The sequence below is a fragment of the Olea europaea genome, chromosome 11 (genome assembly GCF_002742605.1).
Source record: "Olea europaea var. sylvestris chromosome 11, O_europaea_v1, whole genome shotgun sequence".
Taxonomy (NCBI): Eukaryota; Viridiplantae; Streptophyta; class Magnoliopsida; order Lamiales; family Oleaceae; genus Olea; species Olea europaea.
The window spans coordinates 36,336,590-36,354,268 of record NC_036247.1 but is presented as its reverse complement, the minus strand read 5'-3'; the positions used below and the strand labels follow the sequence as shown (position 1 = coordinate 36,354,268).

General features: G+C 35.3%; 2 protein-coding genes across 2 annotated transcripts; both read left to right on the top strand.

The window, feature by feature from the left end:
* Positions 1-610: 610 nt before the first annotated feature.
* On the top strand, positions 611-1,511 carry LOC111405000 (calcium-binding protein CML38-like). Its single transcript, XM_023033719.1, has one exon. It carries the CDS (start codon positions 897-899, stop codon positions 1,320-1,322), a length of 426 nt encoding a protein of 141 aa, XP_022889487.1. The 5' UTR covers positions 611-896; the 3' UTR covers positions 1,323-1,511.
* An 11,861-nt stretch (positions 1,512-13,372) lies between these two features.
* On the top strand, positions 13,373-13,927 carry LOC111404821. The gene has a single exon (XM_023033570.1). The coding sequence runs from the start codon at positions 13,373-13,375 to the stop codon at positions 13,925-13,927; it is 555 nt and encodes a 184-aa protein (XP_022889338.1).
* The last annotated feature ends 3,752 nt before the right edge of the window (positions 13,928-17,679 follow it).

Sequence of the window (17,679 nt, the reverse complement as noted above, 5' to 3'; positions counted from 1 at the left end):
GTCCTCTCCAATTTCTAGTTTATGAAATTTGATCCCGAAATTGCAGATTTCATTCAGTTTCGTCCTTCTTAGTCAACATTTGCTTCAATCTCGAGTTTTCTCCTAATATATTTAAAAAAAAAAATAATTAAACATCAAATTCACAATATATTAATAAGGAAAAGTCACTCTTGATGATTTAGATAAGTGTAAATTTCACACGAATCAGTATACTCGCACAAATTAATCTAAATTTTCTCTTCTTATGCATGTTGTGCCATACCTATACATCGACTGACTTATATTTAGACTTAGTCATTACAGCCCAATAAAATTTATAATCCTTCGAGATCATCTTATACAAATTCTTAACCGTTTTGACTACGTATTTGTCTTCTCTTCCCAATGGCATGACTTTCTTGTTGATTTCAAAGCTGGACTTGTACAATATGAATGAATCAACGGTCTTCTTTTCTTTACTTATTTTAATCCAACAGCTAACATCCCTTTGTACAAGTTCTATTATTTTGGTTTGGTCATCCCTATTACGCGTTCTTATCAGGTACCTGATAAGTGCCTATATATACACTACTGGATGAAGCCATTTCGTGTTCAAAAATTGCTGGGCTTTTCTTCTATTGCTCAAATCTCTCTCTCTCCTCTCTCTCTCTCTCGTTTCTTGGAGAAGCTCGGAGCATATTTGACTTCACAGTTGCTCAGGGACGTTACTAATAAAATTGTGGTCGACCTGACACGTTTTCGTGTTATTAATAGCTTATTTTCTTCGTTTTCTTGGCATTTTGATCTCTACACATTTCACCGTTCCACCACCTGAAATTCATTGTGGTCCTAGTGTACACCAGCTTGGTAGTTTTGTCAACTGTTCGGGGCTGAGCATAGTTTTCGCAAATTGTTTAATGGACAAATACAAGCAATATGAACGTGTATTCAACCACTTCGATGAAAATAGAGATGGAAAAATATCGCCTTGTGAGCTTCAAAAGTGCGCGAACTTAATCGGTGGGGTAATGTCCTTGGAAGAGGCGGAGACAGCCGTCGTGTTGATGGATTCGGATGGAGATGGGTTGTTGTGTGTAGAGGATTTCATGAAGTTAGTCGAAGGAGTAGAAGAAGAAGAAAAGACAAGAGACTTGAAGGAGGCCTTTAGGATGTACGAAATGGAGGGGAGTGGATGTATAACACCGAAGAGTTTAAAAAGAATGCTTAGTAGAATAGGAGAGTACAAAACCATTGATGAATGCGAATTGATGATAGCTCATTTCGATATCAATGGGGATGGACTACTCAATTTCGATGAGTTTAAGGTTATGATGTCTTGTTGACCTTTGAATATAATTGTCATCCATTGGTTTTATAGTTTTATAAGTTAGAGATTCTTTCTGCAGGCTATTTCCTGCACATTATGTTATTCATTTGATATTGTATCATTGATTATGTTTTCTAGGGTTTCGTTATTTTCCACAGGGTTCCTACCATACTCTTGCTTGGTAGACTGCGTGTCTAGTTTATGTGAATCGTTTAATGGAAAAAAAATTGAGAAATATGAATGTGTATTCGGCCACTGCGAAGGAGACAAAAAATATCGCTTTGCGAGAAAAATATGAAAAACGAGAAGATGGAGATGGAAAACACGAACCAAATATAAAGAATAAAGTGAGGCCTAAAACACGTATACGATACGCTTTCCTAAAAGCGATATTTGCATCCATTTGAATTGCTTTTAGGATTTTCGACAAATAGTTTAGAAGATATGACAAGATTTTAATGAAGAAACACTAAAGCAAAAGTGATTCTTCCGAAAAATTCGATAAATATATATACCGTAGTGATTTCACTCGAAGTAGGGGTGGGCGCGGGTCGGTTCTGTTCGGAACAAAATTTTCAGGTATCTAGTAAATGGAACCGTCGGGTCCAAATATAATTATGGAACTGTTCGGGTTCGGTCCAGTTCGGTTTGGTTCGGTTCGATTTTGTACTATAATTAAAATTTTTAACATTTATAACAATATTATATAAATACAACTAATGATATATTCAATGGTTTTGGAATGCCATAAATTATCTTGTTCAAATGATCGTTACGGTCAAAGTTTTGGTCGGCGGAGGTTGCAACTTCGATCGGAGGTCACAAAATCGGCCGACGATTGTATAGGTTTTGAAATGTCAACGAGGCTGCGAGAGTGAGTGCGAGAGTTGAGACAACGTTATGCACTTTAGTGTAGGTATTTAGAGTTATTTAGTGAATTGGACCTTGTTGTGCTAAGCAATGAAACAATAAAATGGGTAATGGGACCAAAAATTAAAAAAATTAGAAATGAAACAACTTATTGGGCCAAAAATTTGGATTTAGAAATTGATAATTTGTTTAGAAAAAATTAAAATTAAAATAATTTGATTTACTCAATATAAAAAAAATTAGAAATATTCGGTTCTTATTCGGTTCTTGGTCTAGAACCGAGAAACGAATCGTACCCGTCGGTTCGCAATTCAGATACCCGTTCGGGTATTTAATTTGACAAGAACCGTCGGATTCGATTTAGTTTGGTTCGGGTTCGATTGGGTTGGTTCGGTTCGGGAGATTTGCCCACCCCTAACTCAAAGGGAGAACAGTGATTTCTTGTATTTAGAGTTGAAAGATTATCACATATTTATAAATTTTCAACCACAAACCACGAATTGGTGCCAAAATTTTCATGAAAAAAAACAAAAAAAATTCAAATTTAACGACTTGTTTTCTGAACTATGCGAATGCATGATTTAAAAGAATTAGCCTCGGGTATTCAATTTAAATGCCATGCGCAGGCATGGTATATTCTCATGTGCACACATGATCACTCCACCACCAATTCAATTTTTTTGAGGCCCAACTCTGCCTTTGCCAAATCATTCCTTTTTAGGCCCAATTACTAAAATTATGAACAATGAAGATATAACAATCTCTCACTTGTTGAAAATTATATTGATCACAAATTTTAACTTGCAACACTTATATATAAGGTTTAGATATCTTTTGATTTGAATCTTAACAACAATATCATCGAAATTCCATATAGCATGATAGTTGAACCAATTATTTCTTGTGGTAATACCGGTAAAAACACACACACAAGTTCTATGATTTTCATAGGTTACTCAAACTGGCTTAGCTTTATTATGGTCTTGCGCTTATTCTATTTGCTGAAATTTTAAGAGACACTCTAACTCTCTATTGAAGCGACACTACTTCAAAGTTCACACATTTGAAGTTTTTCTAGTATCTTTTTTACTTTTAGAGATACTTATACCCCGTACCGAACTTCACTAAGAGTTTTATAAACCCAACCCCCAACTCTAACAACCAGCACAATTTATTAAGAGTAGGATTTTAAAAGTATATACAGTGCTAAAACTATCCACTTATAAATGACTTGTTTTTACCCTCGAACCTAGATGTACACTTATTTAGTATAGTTAGGTAGAGTTGCCATCATTGATGAATATTTAATTAAGGAGTTTCAACCCCATCATTCTCGATGATGATCTTACTAATTCTCTTATAAGATGTTTAGTCAATGGATCAGTTGAGTTCTTATTGGATTTCACATATGTGAAAGAGATTACTCCATGCTTAATTAATTTTCTTAGATAATCATGTTTTATACTCATATATCTAGACTTTTTGTTATAATCTTTGCTCTATGCTCATGCTAAGGTGGCTTGACTACTACACAAGATAGACATTGACAAAATATTCTTTGCACCCAAAGGAATTTTATAAAGAAGGTCCATAAGTCACTCAGCCTCTTTTTCTATTTCGGTCAGTGCTACAAACTTGGATTTCATAGTTAAATGTGTGAACATTGCTACATGTACACTATGGTGTACACTTTACCATATGATATTACCTTATTGAACAGTTTAAATTTCAAACAATTTCTCCATCCGATTGACATTTGACAACAATGCAAATGTCAACGAAGGTGTCAAAAGTTAGTGTACAAATAACAAAGTTTTAAATGTGTAATGCATGTTTATTTTTGAGACTTTTCAGAAATTACCTTCCTTAAAGAGTGAACACTCAACTTGAAATAGATTTATTTTTGATAAGTGCATTTTATACACTTATTCAAAATTTTAAAACGATGACATTTAGTTGCTTCTTGGACGAATTATGGTCTAAATTGTTGCATTTGGTATTGAATAGGTAAAATTCAATGATAGTACAAGAAATTGAAGGAAATAAGCAAAAGTTGACAAAATTGGAGAAAATGGTTAAGTTGATCCAAAATTCGGGGACTAAAGTGCATATACTCAAAAGTTGTGTCAGACTTCACGATGAAGATTCAAGAGTTCTTAGAGCCAATTGGATAAAGAAAGACATCAAAAGGATTAAATATAATCAAAGTATGATCACACATCAAGTTCAAACCGAAAAAAAGTTATGCACCGTTTTGCCTCACATTGAGACTCGATTTTGACATAGAAAATGATATCTAAAGCAAAGTTATAGCCTGAATGTTGCTGTAACATCGCTCCAGGCTGCTGCTGCTGAGACCCAAAGGAGTACCGTTAGCCTTTGACTATTGATTCAATTGCTAACGACGCCATTGAGCAAACTTTCCAACTTATCTTGAATCTCTTCAATTCGAAATTAGGAGAAAAAGTTATGATAAAAATATTGAAAGAGGTGCTGTCTGTCCGAAGGTAGTGTTACGATCCTAGGTTCAAGGCGCTGTGGCTCCGGGAGATTCTGAGTGTGGTGCCACCACCTATTTTTGATGCGGCGCTACGACACCGTGGTGCCGCCCAAGCCATAATCTGAGCTAAATTTTGGCACTTTTCGAGTCCAGACAAAAACTCTACCTTCTACATATGGCAAGGCACCTATAAATACGAAATTTCTCACACTTTGTTGGGGGGAGGGGGGGAGTCACACATGGAGAGCCTCTATTATTCATCAGTACAACTAAAAGATATTGGAGAAAATGGGGAGAATTCAAGGGGACAAAAGATCAAAGGATTGAATCTACTCATTGGAGGAAAACACATGTAATTGGGGATTGAAAGGAGGTATTCAAGGGAGGAAAATATTAGGCAATCCAAGTTTTGAAACATAAATTGGAAGAGGAAGAAGTTTTTAGTGCAAGATTGGTATCTTATTCTATATGCTTATTCAAAATCCGGTGATGTCGTCCATAATAACTTCTTGTTTTTCTTTCATTACTATGCGTAGCTAAATCTAATTTTATAGCAAACAATGTAATCTATTTGGGACCCTTTATTTCTTTTATTTGAGATTCTTGTTCGTTATCATTGTATGTTTGGATTTTAATCATGTTCTCAATGCTTTGAATTTTCTGACCAATTATTCAATGATTTCGTGAACAATAATTGAGTATAGACGCAGATTCTTATTTAGACCACATATTAAAATTTGGTAAGTTAATATAACGTGTAGAGATACCTATATTAATTGCTGTGGTCATAAATGAATTTTTACAACTATTAGTGCATTTAACTAAGTTTAGTTCGCATAGAGATATGTGATTGAAGTAGTTAAATAAACTCAATGAGAATTCGAGAGGGATAAGTTAAATACAATAGAAGAATTCGACCGAACACTACATTAGATTTTATGAATCTCGATATTAGAAGTAAAGGTGACCAATAAGTAAAGTTTTTCCTCCCTAATATCAATTTATTGCTTGAATTCTAAGTCACTTTTTGTTGTATCCATTCTCATTTTAAGTAGTTAGATCAAAAATCACAATTGATCATCATTTTTTCCCATCAAGTAGTGGTTAAAGAAAATTGAATTAAGTGTTAAAGTATAGTCCTCATTGGATCGACAACCCGGACTCTTAGGTCCACTTTACTACTTATTATGATCCGTACACTTGGAGGATAATTTTCTCCCTTACTGGATATCTAACTAGCATCGATATATCATTTTAGAATTGTTGGGAACTTTTGATATTGTAGTCCAATGTTTTTGGTTTTATTTAACTTCAAGAATCCTTAAATGACCTTCAAATGTTCTAAAGTTGGATTGCTAATAAACATACTTAGTATAATAACAGAAAAAATACAATATCTGATCTTGTACATTATATTGTGTATATAAGACTTCCAATTGCACTTGTATATGCAATTTGTGCTTTTGCTCTTGAGTTGATCTTTACTTATTTGATACTTGGATCAAATTGGATATTTACCTCTTTATTGTTCAAATATTAGAACTTATTTATTATATTGTCAACATGATTCGAATAGCTTACTGAATAATCCCCTCTATCATTTTTTAATTTGAATTTTTGGATATTATCCACTTATCTAATCCTTCATTTTGAATGTGTAAGATAGATTTTGTTTTTTTTTCTTGGTTTGTTTAATTCCTTTTATATTATTACTAATTATTAACATATCATTGACATAGAGACACACAAATATATAAATATTATTGCATACTTTAGTATATAAAAATTTATCAACCAAGTTATGAACACAATCATATGACATGATAGTAGGATCAAATTTCTTATGCCATTTTTTGGTACTTGTTTTAATCCATATAAAAATTTAATTAATTTGCATATTTTATGTTCATTTTCTGGTTGAACAAACTTTCCTCATTGTTTCATATAGACCTCCTTATTGAGATTCTTATTTAGATATGTTGTTTTTAGATCCATTTGATGAACATATAAATTAAAGAAAAGAAGGAGAAGATGCTAATATAAATAAAATCCTTATTGAGGTTATTCTAGCTACGGGTGTCGAAATAGTTTAATTCCTTCTTTTTATCAATACTCTTTAGCTATTAATCTAGCTTTATAGGTATTGAGAGTATCATCGAAATTGTATTTTCTTCTAGACACCCACTTACGATCAATAGATTTTGATCATTGTGGGAAATTGACAAGTTCTCAAGTGTTATTAGTAAAATGAAAAGTTTTCTAATATTATTAGATATAATAGTTTGTTGCATCTTTTACAAAAAAAAAAAATAAAAAAATAAAAATACAATCCCTAGAATACCTTAGTTTATAAATTTTAGGATAACTTTCAACTTGAAGAACAAAAGAAATTGTTCTCACAACATTCTTCCTATCTCTATCAACCAAGTAGAGAAAAATAAGTTGGGAGTTCATTTTATCTGATCCTAACTCTTTTATTTTCTAACTCTATTGCTTGTTCGAGGTTCACTTGATTGTTCAACATCTTTTGAAGAATTTTATGCTTGTGATTATCTAGAAATGATAATGTCTTTTTGAATTTCATTAGGCTTTTGAGAATTTCTTATTGCCAATACATTTTCAAAGAACTCTACATCCTTGATTCTATTATTAAATTGGATTCTAAATTTATTAACCGATAGATCTTACTATTTGAAGTATATATTACAAAGATACATTTCATACCTTAGGACATAATTTGGTTATTTTAGGATTTGTGTTCTTACAATAAGAATGACACTCTCACACTTCGAAATATCTTATGTTTAGTTTCGTTCCTTTTCATATTTCACATGAAGAAACCTTGTTCTTTTTCAAAGGAATCCTATTAACTACATGACATGCACTCAGTAAAACTTCATCCAATAAATTAAAAGTAATTTAGCATTTTAATAACATAGCATTAATCAATTCAGTCAAACCATTTTATTCAGGTGTGTGTGGTGCAGAATATTGGTGTCAAATGCAATTTTGTTCAAGAAATATATTGGATTCAATTGAGAAATTTTCTCCACCTCTTTCACTTCAATTTTTTTTTCTTCCTAATTGATTTTCGCCTTTGGCCTTTTATAATTTAAACACATTAAAGGCTTCACTTTCATAAGTATAACTAGAAAAATCATGAATAAATGTATATATTTCCTCCTTTTGTTAACATGCTATTCAATTCACAAATATTTGAATGTGTAAGTTCAAGTAATTATGTAACACCCTAGATCTAGATACATGTTGAAGAAAAATCTAATCATCTTTGATTATAAGAGAAAATGAAATGGTAGTTCGGCATTTATGATTATAAGAAAAAAATGAAATAGTAGGGAAAGACGATTATATTTTTCTTCAACATCATAAACATTAATGACTTACTAATATGAAATAATTTGCACTTGATAAAATATAGGACAATAAAGTTGAATGTAAACATTTTTTATAACATGAATTCAATATTTCAATATTATCCTAAGTTCGTCTTATCACAAGTCGTCATCTCGTATCATCTTGTCATCATCAACTGAAAATGGGGAAGGACAACGTGGAATGAGTTAAACTTCAATAAGCAAACCTCATGTATATCATATATGCTTATGATATGCATTGAATTTCTTTAAAACAAAAGGCATTTCTCAATATGTATCCACTTTCTTTCATTTATTTAAAAACCTTAACTTTAACGTCATGAGATCACTTTATATATCGCCTATTACCAATCAAAATGCAGGGAGCAATACTATTTGGAACATGATTGAATCTACCGATAGTATCACAAAGCGATTAACATTAACATTAACTTTGAACATTGGTTTGGTACGTCGGTCCCTCACGCGCTATTTCTCACTCACACCTTCAATGGTATAGACATACACCCCTAACAAAAACATTCGGAATATATATCTTTCTAAAATATTACTTGACTTATTGACATTTGGAAACTTTTTACTTTTTTAAAACTTCATGTATGCTTATAAATGCATTGGTATATTTTGAAATGTATGAAACTTTTATGACTTAAAACATAATAATTAAATATCATGTTCATATAAGGACAAGTAAGATAACACATTTATACATTTAATCATATGACGTTCGCATGAAAACGAGGAAGCTTTACTTACCTCTAATGCTTTGCAAATTTTTGATTTGATGGGAGGAAATAATCCCTTGATTGCTCACGGCATCGGTGCCCATGATCTTAAAGTTAAATAACTGTCCTTAATAAATTAAAATTGTTTGTGTACTTTATGAGGTGCTATCGTGGGCAAAGAGCACTAAATAAAATTAAGCTCACCATAGTAAAATTTGGTTCAACAATTATTTGTAATTTTTATTTTTAAAACTTCGTAACATGTCAATATATATACGTCATTAGACAAATTTTCAAAATAATCAAAAGTAATCTTTTATAGTTTTTAGAAATGAAACATACCAAAAATAAAATCGTTAACTTTATCTACAACATTTGATTAAAAGTTCACAAATAAAATTTTAACTCAAAATATGCACAGTAACTTATAATGCAAAAAACGCTAGCATGACATAGAAGACATTAAGATAAATTAGCATATATTTTTACCATTCACGTAAAAGGAGTAAATGACACTCATTATTTCTTTATTTTTTATTTCAATAATAAGAAATGTGAACAAAAGTGATTTCATAACCATGAACAATCTTATATCATATCAGCTTTAGAAGCAACATCGAAAATTTCATTTTTAGGTATGATTGACATTTAAGTATAATTTATTGTGTATACCACATATTACACTCAAGAGTAACAGGATGTTTTTATCTATAAAAATATAAATCGCAAGTGGGGTTTTGTCCGAGGACAAGAGCCGACTAAAAGAAAATGTTTTGGAAACATTAATGCACATAAAGGATTGACAAGATGTTTATTAATAAAATGATATTTAATTTAATCATATTAATAAAATTTAATCATACGTTAAATTGAAAAAGATGCTTTACAATTTAACTTATCAAGCAAAAACTTCTCCACTTTATTGTAGGTAGCTTTAACATGAACATATTGAAGAATAGAGAATAAGAAGGAGAAGGTTATGGAGATGAAAAGGAAGAACTAATTGTTAAAGTCATAACATAGGGTCATAGACCTAAAACGTTGGGGAAGGACAATAAGCCATAAATGTTAAATCAATATTCTAGGATATGATCCACAATTTTCTAAAATTATTTGAATAACATTATTATTATTATAGTAGGATAGAACAACTAAGGCAAAATTTGCTCTCTCAAAATAAAATGTGAATTGCCTTTAATTGTACATCAATATAGCTAATTCCCTAAATTGTGTATTGTCAACTAACACACGCATAATCCAATCTTCAATTTGCTAAAAAAAATATGGTAATCTTAAATAAAATAAAAGTAATAATTACATAAAGTACTATTTGATTGCTGCGAAAACTTGCTCCAAAGATCTTCAAATCGGTGTTTTCCGGGTTCAATCCAACGTTATCTTTCACCACCAACAACCAAATTAATCGGCTCCAATCCAAAATCAATATATTCACCTCGGTTGCTTTTCAATCTTACCAATATATTTATCAATGTATATAGGGAAAATTGCAGTAGAAGCTCTAAACTTTTGAAACATTAACAGACTTTTTCCAAACATTTGATTTGTTGTAGCCGTCACACCTAACATTTTCAAACGTTGCAGGTGAAGCCTTTTGGACGATTTCATCCATAATTCCGCCAGTTGACTAAAAATTTAACTTTGACAACATTTTTATTATTTTAAAAAGGGTTAAAAGAGTAAATTTCCATTTCTCACATTAAATAATAATTAAATTAAAAAATAAAAAATAAAAAAATACACACACCCCTGTCTTCTTCCTCTCACCCCTCACCCTCCCCAACGCCCAAGTTAAACCCAAAAAACCATACCAACCACAGCCACCTCTACCTCAATCAAGAGTCTTGGGCCTAATTTTTTTTATGGGAAATTTACACAAATGTCACTAAAATTGAAAATGCAAAAAAAATTTGGACATTCACCAATTTCTTCCAAGAATGTCAATTTTTCCCTACAAAATGTCCACTTTACCCTTTAACACCTTTTTGGAGCAATAAATGCTTGATTTGAATGCAATTAATGTTATGATGTGATTAATTTATTTTTGCTTTAAATTTAATATTGAAGATATGATATTATATTGTATAATAAGATTTTTTTTGATTAAAAAAGGAGTGAAATCTTTAGAAAATACACACACACATACGAATTGAAAGAGCTTCTTCTTCATCATCTCCACTCCATCATCAACAAGGAAACAAGGAAAGCCATTGACAAATTTGAAAGGTGAGGTAGTAGAAAAAAGTTCATCTCATGTTATAGTTGACTACTTTAAATGTTCAATACAATATGATCATATTTAAATGAACTCTTTCAATCTCTTATTCATTGATGTAGTTAATTTTTGGTATATTTTAGAAAGAAAAATTATACCAATATTATATAGAAAATGTGAAGTATTCCATATATAATTCAACATTTAATGAAGCATTAAGTGATACCTTGTTCATTTCTAAAAAGATACAGTGATATTGTAGTTCAGAATTTATTACGGCCTTTACTGTTTTCAATAAATTCGTCAAACAGTGAAGCACATGGAATTTATCTTTCTCGAAAGTTATGGCAGTAGAACTGTCGAGCAGTATCTTGGAAACTGTCGGGTTAGACATTTTAACTGTCGAACTCGACATTTACTGACTGTCGGGATAGAAAATGTAATTGTCGATTTCGACACCTGAAAATTGATCATTTTTTATATCTTTGGTAGTACATGGATGTAAGTATTTTCGTGTGCCAATTTGATGTTATGAAATGTCGACATATGAATGTGTAGAATTCTCACTTTTGCAGTCACAACATTTCAGGTATGAGTCATGATTTCAGATTCATCGTGTCGCATGGAGGAAACTTCGTTCACTCAGATGATGAATGGAAGTGGAGAGGGGACAAAACCACTTCCATTTTAGTGTCGAGAAGTATTACCGTAGCAGAACTTGTGATTGAAGGAGAAACTTGGTGTCGTTGAATCCCGCAATGCAATCGAATTGAAGTTCAAAGTCCCGAACTTGAATCTACCTTCAGCAGAGATACGCGACAATGAGGATCTACAGTGGTACATATCTGTTCATAAGGAAACTGCACTCTGCATCACATATTTGGTATCCGAGCTCCCGATTGTTGGTATGGCAACAGATGCAAACTGTGAAGGGAACTTGTTCGGCCCAATGGAATGTCCACTGAATGTACAACATGACGAGATGAATCATCAGCACAGTGTGTCGCAAACCGAACCACCCGAACCTCCAATTGAGCGTATAGAGGCTGCAGCATCCGCCGAACACTTAGAGAACCCATTACATGGTACAGATTGTGCTATTATTGCTGAAATAGACGAGACAATGTCATCAAATTCCAGACGTTCATGCACAGATGAGTGGATTACAGCTGTAAAATACATCGGTCCTCGCCGAGAAGCAAATATTCTTTGCCAAGAAACAGTTGTACTCGAAGCTTCATGTACTTTGCTTTGCAAGAGAAGTTCCAATTCCGGGTAAGCAGGTCAAGCTTGAAAATGTTAACAGTTGTCTGTGTGGATGATAATTGCAAGTGGATGCTACGTGCTTCTACTGTCAAGCAATCTGCAATCTTCATGATCCGTAAGTTCGTTGCAGTTCACACATGTTCCCTTGATTTTCGTCGTAACGCACATTGACATGCCACTAGTGCTGTAATTGAGGAGCACATTTTGGGAAAATTGGATACTCCATACCGATCATATCCGCCTACTCATATTGCACGTGATATGGAACGTGAGTTTGGTGTGAAAATCAGTTATAACAAAGCACGTAGGGGGAAGCTCCATGCCTTAAATATGCTACATGGTACACCAAGGGACAGTTTTCAGAAATTATCTTCGTACTGTCACGTCGTAGGAGAAAGTAACCCGGGGACCGTTACCCACATCGAAGTTGATTCTTGTAATAGGTTTCGTTACTTCTTCGTAGCTTTTGGTGCAAGCATTCGTAGATACATGCAGTATTTGAGACCCGTTATTTGTGTTGATGGCAGTCACTTGAAAGGTCTATACAAAGGTACACTCCTAGTGGCAACTGTCCAAGATGGTAACAAACAGATTTATCCGTTGGCATGGGGGATCGTGGATGCTGAAACCAATAAATCGTGGAAGTGGTTTTTGTCGAACTTGAAAGACCTTATAGGGGATTCCGAAGAACTCGTGTTCGTTTCAGACAGGAAAAAGAGTATTCAGAAAGCTATTTCTCAGTTGTTTCCGTCGCCTCGGCATGGTTGTTGTATATGGCATATGGAAAAGAACCTAATACAACGGTATAACAACGCAAGCCTATTATTTCTATTCAAACGAGCTGCTACAACTTTTTGGGTCGAGGACTTCGAACGACTCATGGGACAGATTCGTAGAGTGAGCGAAAGAGCGCACGCGTGCTTAGAGCGAGCGTGATATTCATTTTGGTCCAGAGCACTATTTATTGGACACCGTTACAATATTATGTCAAACAACAATGCAGAGTCATTGAACTCGATGTTGAGAGAAGCCCGGTCGTTACCGATAACCTGCTTGGTTGAACACATTCGGAGTACTATGCAGAAGTGGTTTTACGAACGTCGAGCAAATGCGGAAGAATGCAGTACCTTATTGACACCAAGGATGGAGAACGAGCTACGGACGACTTTTGAAAATGGAACTAGGCTTCGAGCCCATGTCCTGACAAACAACTTGACGCAGGTTGGAATATCCAACGACACGGACATAGTTGACTTGTCCGAAGAAACCTGCACATGTCGTGAGTTCCAACTAAACCGTATGCCATGTGTTCATGCAAGTCGTGCTGCTTACTTTAGAGGGAAGACGTTGTACGAGCTTTGCTCCCGTTATTATTCATCGGACTACTGGAAGAGTGCCTACAGCGAAACTATATATCCTGTTCCGAGGAAAGTGAATTGGGTTGTTCCGAGCTTAATTACATGTACTCCTATCTTCCTACCACTCGTACGTCGTCTTCCAGGTAGATCACCAACCCGCCGTAAGCGTTCTAGGTATGAGTATGCATGGTCTACCAGAAAATGTACCTGCTGTAGTAGAGTTGGTCATAATCGGACCACGTATTCAAACCCCCGTGTATCACATGCTCCTTAAAGATTTGCAGGTTAATAGACGTTGTATGTTAATTATTCCGTACTACATCGAACATTAGGAAGTTATGATTTACAGTTTGTGATCACTAATGTTCTTGCATGTTGCGCATCCTATTGTGCACATAAAAATTTCACTCTCTGTCCAGCACGTAGTAAACATCCCGCCCAGTTCAAATGTCGGTCCCGATAGATGTGTTACTTATTCTCGATAGTTGACAGAACCTTGCACTGCACTCACGGTCTGCGTCACACATACGTGTTGTGACCTCTAAACACGAGAACGGAAAATGTTTGATACTGTACATATATTTTTTTTTCCATTTCGAAACGCAATCTTCTATCCCCCTACAGATTTACTATCATTAGCATCATCTTAAATCGAAATTAAAGGTAGTGCAAAACGCAATCTTGAATCCCGAAGAAATGTACAATCATTTGCATCATCGTAAATCAAGGATTAAAGTTAGTCCATGATACACACCTTTCACAATAGCCGTTTTACATACTGCAAAATACATAACCATTTTTGTACATATTATCCTCACTGCCCGACAGTTGACATGTCGTACCCGACAGATAGTCTCAGTAATTCTCGACAGTTCGACCGAAAAACGCAAAAAACATGACACAAATTGCATGTTAGGGACATGTTCACGTGGACTTTTTGGTATTGTCTTAACTAAAGTCATCCCTACGAAATACCTTACTATACAGTACTTATTCACTACATTCCATAGGTGTCACTTTAGTCGTCGTCCACAACTGAACCACCGTCCCCGCTATCCTCACCTGACTCGTCGGAAGAGATGATAATTACCGCATTTGGGGGATCGTACGCCATCCAGTCGTCCTTATCGTCGAAATCCCCCTCGTATCCGGCATCCAGCTCAAACTCCTCATTGAGGACTCCATTCGGTGATTGCGCACCCTCGTTGGAAACAACTTCTAAGTTGGGAAAAGGAATAGGGGAAATAGCTTCCCTCCCAATACGAGGGTTAACTTCCTCCTCATCTGACGAAATATAAATTGGAAAAAGCGGAGATGAACCAAGAACTGGCAGTGGCTCGTTCATGTTCAACGGTTCGTTGCTTCCTGTGGAAGTACTCATTACGTGAACGTATAGTAGTACTGAAGGAATGATAAGTGTCTATGAGAAGGTGAATGGGTGACAATGGTCTTGAAGGAACTTGTTTGTAAGTGAGAATGAAGTCCCACAGTATTTATAAGCTAATTGAAGGGGAAGCAATTATGGTCTCCATCTACCCAACCACCAAGTCCAATCTCCTTGTAAATTTGAAATGTACTTGGTGTGATGGTTGAATAAATGAAGTGTATCTTTATCCCCCATTTCCTCATACTTAGTACAATGTTAAACACTCTTTAATCATGTGCACAATTAAGGAAATGTCCATATCTGCAACAAAAAACTGCTCAATCAAATTGCTACTTTTAATTTGCAATGGTTGTAATGGTATAATTTCTCACACGTACGGGTCATCGTCGCAACACATATGGAAGACGAACAACGAAATAATTATTTTTACTCAATTCATTGATTTATGAATTACTTTTACCGTGGTTGTCATGCTCTTGACACTTGTAACGACTCATCTTCTCGTTGCATCTCATGTATGTGCCTTAATGCCTTACTTTGAGAATTTATCATAATAATATCGTCCCCGATTAAAGCTATAGTGAAGACTAGATATAATTAGAACAACAGATAAGTACATACATAAGCATGCAACGAAAAATATGCGCACATACCTGCACATGTATTCAAAGCATATTATGACAGTGTTTACATCATATTATGTCCACTACATAAATTTATCAAATATAACATTCACTATTTAACATAAGCAACACGGGTGTAAGAAACATAACACAAATTAGAAAATCTTAAAGACTCGAAGTATATTACTACATCTATAATAAGATTGGATTGAATATCAACAATATCAACAAAACAGTACTTACAAAGTATTTTGGGAAATTGACATGTTGCATACGCTTGTTCCCCTCCTCCAAAAGAAAATAAGCGCACACAATATGTCCAACAAAAACATATACCGAACAACAAAATGAACCTGACTGATACAATCAACAAAATTAAAATACCAGACACAATTCATAAACACTACAACTACCGATCAGCCAAGCAACATAAAATATGAGGAATCTGTCCACGTATCACCATGATACACAAGAGTAATTAAAATGTAATGTAAAACGAATTCAAACAAAAGTTATTTATCCAACAAGTTAACATCCGTCATCATCTCCACCAAATCGCTGACAGGGTATTACCAACTACAACACCATCCTCGTGCTGTCCCAATAGTTCATACTCCTTTTACTTCTTTGTTCGCTTCGCCGCCCTTGTATACGGAGTCCTGGCCGTAGGAGCTGGACGTCGCACCCGTGCCGAGCGCGACTCGTCGTAGGAACTCCGTGTCCTGGTTCGACTATACTGGAGAGAACAGGGACTTCAGCGAGATCGCCTACGAGAATTCAAAAGGAGGGGGGAGTTAGTGACCATAAATGCCCTTCACGTACCATACGTAACATACAATAAGTGATGCAGAGAATGAACTTACCATCACCATCCGTAACATCGCAACCCTGTAAGTCAGCATCGTTGCTCAGGGCCGCATGTGAGGGCTCCATGGCTCCTCCATCTGATATTACAACACATATATAACTGCATATGTGTTCGACGCTTGCAGTTGGAAGATAATGGAAGCGTACAGGAAGAAAGAAAATGAGAAAAATAATTCCCATCGAATATAGTAGGAAAAAATCGTAGCACATGACAACGTACCTATCTGTTCGTCGGTTGCTACGGGCAGTGGGTCGTGTACGTTGTCCGGGCGAGCCGCGATGTCTCCTCCATCTGTTGATGAGAACATGAAAACTGTGTGAATACATTAGGTTTCCCAACTTCCACAACATACAAAGTCCGTCAAATAACAAGTTTCAATGCGCTCATAAATAACCCACGTACCTTGTACATGTGCAGTTCCTGTATTTGCTCGCATGTCTCGCTCGTCCGGGAAAGGCTCCATTTCTCCTTCATGTATTTCTAACTCGCAATTGTCGTATGGAAAAAAAATGTGAGCTACAGGTGCATGTGCTACTGTCGAACATAGGTGAAAAATATAAACCAAACGGTTTATGTATTGAACATTCATATCTTGCGAAATACTACCTGAAACTCCAGCCTCGGTATCGAAGGGCATCGCAGCTACAACGGGGGTCGGAGCAGGTGGGGCCACGAGGGTAGCAAAGAAAGCTCCGAGTTTTTTACATTCGGATGTCACGTGTTGTTCGATTTCAAGCTTGACAGTGCGGAGTCGTATTTCAAAGAGAGTTCTTTGGTCGAACAATAGCTCTTCCACCTCCTCTTTGGTGAGGCCTGATCCGGATGTGCCAACTGACAGTGTCTCCATCGTCGGCCCTCGCACTGGAGAAGAAACGTGGGTCGCTGGAGGTGTGGAAGATGCACCGATCTGTCCTCTACAAGTATCCGCACCGACGCTGGATTGCTCACTGGCGCCTTCGCCACTCTCCTCGGTATCGGCACCTTCATCTCTAGACGTTCATCCTCACCACTTCCTCCACTGGAGACTCCGTCATCGGATTCCTGCCTCACCAACTGGCCGCCACTTCCACTGCCTCCGTGTGATGCATTAAACTGCGGCCCCACAACATTCCTGGCAATCTCATCCAGCACAGGCACCGGAGGATCAT